Source organism: Apis florea, unplaced genomic scaffold (assembly GCF_048593485.1).
Source record: "Apis florea isolate Af1SG1 unplaced genomic scaffold, ASM4859348v1 contig_2411_pilon, whole genome shotgun sequence".
Classification (NCBI taxonomy): domain Eukaryota; kingdom Metazoa; phylum Arthropoda; class Insecta; order Hymenoptera; family Apidae; genus Apis; species Apis florea.
Window position 1 is genome coordinate 1,470,252 of NW_028256580.1, and position 7,058 is coordinate 1,477,309.

The 7,058-nt window shown below is 24.5% G+C and overlaps 2 protein-coding genes across 2 annotated transcripts; one reads left to right on the plus strand and one right to left on the minus strand.

The window, feature by feature from the left end:
- Positions 1-100: 100 nt before the first annotated feature.
- LOC105734926 (uncharacterized) lies at positions 101-4,210 on the plus strand. The gene has a single exon (XM_012484072.3). The coding sequence runs from the start codon at positions 713-715 to the stop codon at positions 2,627-2,629; it is 1,917 nt and encodes a 638-aa protein (XP_012339526.3). The 5' UTR covers positions 101-712; the 3' UTR covers positions 2,630-4,210.
- LOC105734925 (ATP-binding cassette sub-family B member 10, mitochondrial) lies at positions 3,693-6,869 on the minus strand. The gene is made up of 3 exons (XM_012484071.3): positions 5,859-6,869; positions 4,685-5,793; positions 3,693-4,609 (listed from the first exon to the last, which is right to left on the minus strand). Exons 1-3 carry the CDS (start codon positions 6,451-6,453, stop codon positions 4,349-4,351), a joined length of 1,965 nt encoding a protein of 654 aa, XP_012339525.1. The 5' UTR covers positions 6,454-6,869; the 3' UTR covers positions 3,693-4,348.
- Positions 6,870-7,058: the final 189 nt, after the last annotated feature.

The following is a 7,058-nucleotide window of genomic DNA, read 5'->3' on the forward strand; positions in this document are numbered from 1 at the left end:
TGCATGATCAGACTTTTTAATGTCAATATTTATTATTAAATTCCTAATATCGTAAACATGTTAATAAACTATAAATAATAAATAAATACTTATATTTTTATCATATCTTTTACTTATCATTATCATTACTTGAACATAAAAATTATAAATCTCATTTTCTTCTTTATGTTATCTATAAATATATTTGATATAATATTAATCTTATAAATAATATAATATTATCTGTATTCCTTTTATAATATAATATAAAATTTAAATTTTATTAGATATTTTGGATATACAAAAGTATTTATAATGAACAGATATATAGTATTATTTTGTTTTTTTTACTGATGTAAATTACTGATTTTATAAATATTCTACATGAAAATATATCTGAATATTATATATATTATAAAAGAAATTAAAATAGATTCTAAAGATTCAAATGTTTAAAAATCGTAATTCATCTCATTCATTGAAAAAAATAATATAATAAATGAAAGCACATGGGAGCTAACCAAATGCTGTCAACGTTGACATATTTTTAAGGTATTGGTAGCCCTGTTTCGTCCTCTGCCTTTCATTGTTGCTATTTAATACCCGGTGTGTTTGCGTTTTTCATTATTTCTTGCAGAAAGTTTTGCTGTAAGTCTTTTACAATCTAACGAAAAGTATTGACAATAATTATTTAGCAAACAAAAGAAGGCGGAGGGGGTAGCAGGAGGTGAAGATGGATAATTTGGAGGAGGTATTGCAAGCCCTTGACGAATTTCAGAAAGTGCGTCCAAGTGAAATACCTCGAGAACTCGAGGATTATTTATGTTGGGTTGCGAAAACTGGTGATCCTGTTTATCAGTGGTCACTAATTAAAACTTTGTTCAGAGAAAAACTTACTCGCGTGATGACCGAATTTTATGAAAGTTGTCCGACGCTTGATCTTGCACCGTGTCCAAACGTTGAGCATTTCAATTATGATATGATGAAAAGCAATCTCTTAGAGCGTTTGGAATCATTTGCAAACGCTCCGTTTACTGTTCAACGAATTTGTGAGTTATTAACAGCACCGCGCAAGGAATACAATAGAGTTGACAAATTTATGAGAGCTATTGAAAAAAATATCTTAGTTGTTTCTACTAGAGAACCTGGGCCAATAACCAGGAGAAATGAGAATGGAGATGGTATGGTCAATGGATCAGTAGATGAAGATCCATCTGTAACACAGCCTCCTCAGGATGTAGAAATGGAATATTGGGAAAAGGATTGTTCTTCCACAGTTACAATTAGCGTGCATACTGTTGAAAATGAAACGCCTTTGTTACATACTGTTGTACCAACTAATACTGTAGTAAAAAATGTATTTGGTACAGAAGAACTTTCACATGAGAAAGTAGAATCAACATCTTCTAAGTCAGATATTGTAGTATCTAATTTTATACAGACTACTTCAGAATTTTCTGGAGTTTCCAATTTGAATTCTCAAGCACAAACACAGGATTCACAAATTGGTTCTGCAATACAAAATTTGTCAACCATAGTTCCTGAAAATTCTGGAATTATTAGTGATGTTTCAGAAGCAATTATGAATGAAGATACTAGTTCTCAACCTAGTTTAGAATTGATAAATGAAGGAGGAGATGCTGTAGATTCCTCAAGAAAATTACAAACTACTTTCCAGACAAAAGATTTTAGCACAAATGAAAATAAATCAACAAAATTTTATATAGATAATTCTAAGATAAATGAAAAGACAGAAGTTGAATTAATGTCAATACATGTACAAGAAGGATCAAATAAAAATAAAGATATATTAGTTAAATCAGATATTGAACTTAAAACTGTGTTGGATAATAAAGAATCAGTTAATCCAATTGTTGAAAATCTAAATACTAATAAAAATTTGGAAAATACAATAAAATTAGATACTGGAATAGAAAACATTCAATCAATTATTGATACATCTATTTCAAATAAAAAATCACTAGATGAAATTACATCGACAACAAACAATTCAGAACAACTAACAAATAATTTAATTTTATCTACTGATAATATAAGTACAGAGGAGATTACAAATACTTCAGAGAATTTGTCTATAGATGTAGAAAATCTGAAAGATCAAACTAAAGAAGTAGAATTAATAAAAAACTCAAAATCTATAATAGAAGAACCATGTTCCAAAACTAATATAACAAAAAATTTTAAACAGAATCAAAAAAAAAATGATTTAACTATCACAGAAATTGGAGAAGATGAGGGCAGTATCATAAAAACTATAGTACCTGATCCAATTCCTATTGTTGAGGAACCAAAAAACATAGAATCTATTAAAATTAAAGAAAACATTTCATCAATCATTGAAATAACAGAAAAGTCAGAAAATCTGCAAAATTCTCCAATAATATGTCAATCAGAAAACAAAGAAAAAATGTCTATTGAAGATAGTAATGTAGCACAATTACAAGGTAATAATATAACTTCTACTATAAATAAAATACACGATAGTGACACAGTAATCGAAAATATAATGAATAAAAAAGAGCAAAAAGAGGTGGAATTAATGGATGTAGATGAAGAAGAAACATTGTCTGTGTTTCAACAAGATGATGAAGTCATGGAGCAAGAAACAGTACAATCATCTAGAAGTTAATGATATGTAAGAAGAAGATTTTATTCATATTTTTTAATATTTGATTTTGATTTTAATAGAAAACATAAAAAAGAAAAATAGAAAAAATGGAATTTGTTTAAATGATAAAAATTTGTATTGTATTTCAAATATGATTTGTATGATTTTCTTTAAGTAATTTAATATATGAAATGCATAAAAAAATATTGTAAGATGATTTACTAGAAATTCTCTAATCATATATTATATTACTGTTCCATTAATTTTATAATTACCACTCATTCAACTTCATAATTATTACTAAATCAATTTGGTATTGTACAGAGACTTATTCATATGAATTTCTAAGCTCCTATAAAAAGCAAAACACTGCCTATTTCCAGAACATTATAATATTAGTTATCAGTTTTGACTATGATTTGGATCTTAATTCAAATCAATTTGTAAAAAATTTCATAATAAATTTATGTGAATGAAGTTTCTATTTAGAATATGGCTGTGTTTGTAATTAAAGCATATGAAATTTTTACATGGCTCCTAACATAATACAATATGTGATATAAAAAAAGAAGCATTTAAACATGAATTTTGGTGCTTTACAGAATATTTTATTGGCTAATAGGAGCATAGATCTGACCAATTATAAATTAATTATAAATTATAAATTGATTATATAAAATCACAGTAAGAAATAATTTTGAATTTTAATAATTGGAAATAATAAAAAATGAAAAATATGTCAATTTTAAAAAATCAGTACTACTTATTAATGATATATATATTCACAAAAATGACTGAAATTTACAAATATTTCAATTATATTAAACATAAATGAATGGGATCAAAACATGAATTCCATTTAATTATTCAATTGATAAAAAAATATATTGCTATGTAAAACATAGTAAAGATAAAAAATTAATTTTTTCCGATTAAAAAATGGTGATATTATTCTTTGTGATGTTACTCTTTATGTTTTGCTCTATTTTCCAATAGATAGATATAATAATTAAATACTTGTCAAATAACATGAATATTGCAACATTTTCTTTTCTTTTAAAATGGAAATTTTATTAAAAACACATTTATTTAAAAATCTATTTAGTTTAATTACAATAACTTGCTTCTGGTCATATTTCCATCAAATATTTTTATGCAGATTTAAGTCTAAAAATAATTCTTCTTCTTAAAAATAATTATAGTAACATTTATTATAGTAATTTAAAGATAACATATAGAACAATGATATAAAACATTGATATAATTTAAGAAATAACAGTGTACAATATTTTATAGAAAATATATTAAAAATCATTACCAAAGTGGAATTGTTTATAATACCTGCTTTATATTTTAGAATATAGCTTTGTAATTCTTATGATTATAAATTATAATTTATAATAAATGTCTCATATATATTATTTTAATAAATAAACGTATATCAAATTAAATTTTTTAAATTTTAAGTTTATACAAATTTAATATAAATACAAATTACTGATTTGAAATTTCATAGTAAAAAATATGATATAAAATAATTTCAGAATAAAACATTGTATTTCAAAAATTAAATCAATAAATTTAATCATTATTTATTACAAATATGACTTTCAATACCTTTATAAATTATTTTCATATATTTTGTTAGTTTTTTAGTTCACATTTTTTAACAATATATACATATAATTTTCACAATATATCAATTATGTTTTTATTAATGTTTTTATTAATGTTCAAAATTTAAGTAAAAGTTTGATGTTGAATTAACTTATTAAAATAACCATCTTTCAAATTCATAAGTTCTTTATAGCTCCCAGTTTCTATCACTTGTCCTTGTTTCAAAACAATGACTTTATCTGCATTTTTTATTGTACTCAATCTATGAGCTATAGTGAGAACTGTTCTTCCTTGAACAGCTTTTTCTAAAGCTTTTTGTACATAATGTTCGCTCTCCGCATCTAATGCACTTGTGGCTTCATCCAAAATTAAGATTTTGGGATCCTAAATATTAAAAATATATAATTGCAAAATATATTAATTTTTATTAGATAACTTTGGTTTCAATAATAAATTTACCTTTATCAATGCTCTAGCAATAGCAACTCTCTGTCTTTGTCCTCCACTAAGGGTAATGCCTCGTTCTCCCACTACTGTATCTAAACCATTTGGCATATTTTCTGTAAATTCTAAAATGTGTGCATATTTTACAATTTCTTCTATATCATATTTTACTGAGTTTATTGCTCCATACAGTATGTTTTCTCTTATTGTTCCACTAAAGAGAATAGGTTCCTGAGAAACAATACTGATTTGTGATTTTACCCATGCTGGATTAAGAAACTTAAGATCATAATTATCTAAAAGTATAGATCCTAAATTAGGATCATAAAATCTTAATAAGAGTGAAGCTATTGTAGATTTTCCAGAACCCGATGCTCCAACAATAGCAACTACTGTACATGAAGGGATTTTTAAACTGAAATTTTTCAAAACCCATGTATTCTCTCTTGTAGGATAAGCAAAACTGACATTGCGAAATTCAATATCACCTGATAGCTGATTTTTCAGAATTTCACCATCATAAATTGGTATTGCTGATTCTTTTTCAATCAATTCGACTAAACGTATATTTGCACCCAATGCTTTATTTAATTCACTATAAAATGAAGACAACCCATTCAAAGAAATTGCAACATATACAGCATACCCTAGGAATGCACTTAAGCTTCCAATTGTAAGAGAAGAATCAGAAATCATAGCTCCACCATAATATAACACTGATAGAATAATCATATTTCCAGACAAACCAGTTAATCCAAAAAACATTCCTCTGCATAAACTTTCTTTATAACAAACTTTAAGCATATTATCTAGCTGAGAATTATAATAATTGGTTTCATTTATTTCTTTTGAAAAAGCTTTTACTGTTCTTATATTGCTAATTCTTTCTTCAGATATTGTATTTAGTGATGCTAAATTGTTTTGTATGTCTCTAGAAATCTTCTTTAAAAAACGACCACATACTATAGCTAAACCAGCAACTGGTGGAACAATTGCTAGACTAACTATAGCCAATTTAGGAGAAGTATAAAACATCATAGATATTCCAGAAATGCTCATAAAGGCAAAACGTAGTCCATCTGATATATTGCTTGTCAGAGCATTGCTAACAAGTTGTGTATCTCCTAAAAATAATTAAATATGAAAAAATAATATTTATATAATAGGATTTTTAAATTTGAATTTATACCAGATAATCGACCAACAAATTCTCCTGTATTACATTTATCAAAAATTGCTATTTCTTGTCGAAGAATAGCAGCATATAATTGTTTTCTTAAAGATTGAGTAATTCTATGTCCAGTAGTAGACATTAAATATACTCTGCAAAAATTACACAGACCTCCAAAAGCAAATATTCCAAATAAAATAATACATAATTGATTAAGATTTTTTTTCATATTATTTTTATCACTTGTATTAATGATATCAATTAATTTTCCTAAACAAAATGGTACTGCCATTGTTATAGTAGATGAAATTAGTAAAAAAGTAATAGCACTGAATAATCTCCATTTCTCAGGTACTGCTAGCATAATTAAATTTTTCAATTCGGAAGTTTCCTTTTTTTTTGTAATAAATCGTACAGTAGAATTTAAAGTTTTAGTTTCTAAAGTATTTGTTCCGTAACATCTTAAAGTGTTAAATATACAGGTTTTTCGACTAATTCTGGCTGATGATGTTAAATATATATAAAATAGTTGTTTATGTATAATTGGTGATTTATGAAATTTTATTTTTTGTGAAGTAATATTTCTGGTAAATAACTTCCAAATAAGTGTCATTTTTTAATATGCTCATATATCTAGAAACTAAACAATTCACAAAATAGAAAGTCATTAAAACTTATATTTCATCATTAATAAAAAGGTTATGACACTTTTAGATTGAATATATCTATTGAATATATTAAACTATTAATATTAAAATTTATATTTAAATTATTTTTCAATATATGTTTATAAAATTAGATTCAGTTTAATATTAATAATAATTTATCGATAATATATTTTAATTTCATAACTAGATTTTAATCAGCTGTATATTAAAAAAACCATTCTAATCACGTGACTAGATAAACAATGAATGAACTTACTATGTAAATATATAAGTAAATATTTACACAAGATACTTACCTATTGTAATAAAAAATGAATATGTATATTTGGTTGATAAATAAATTCTCAGCATACTTATATTTATTTTATATTACTTTTATATTATCTATATATCATGTTATTAACCATATTTATATTAATACATATATAATAATATCTATTTAATTCATAAAAAAATATAAATGAATATAAATTATTATTTATTGAATAAAAATATAATTTTGAAGTAATTAATTTTATGAAATATAAAAATAATAATTTTAAACTATAGC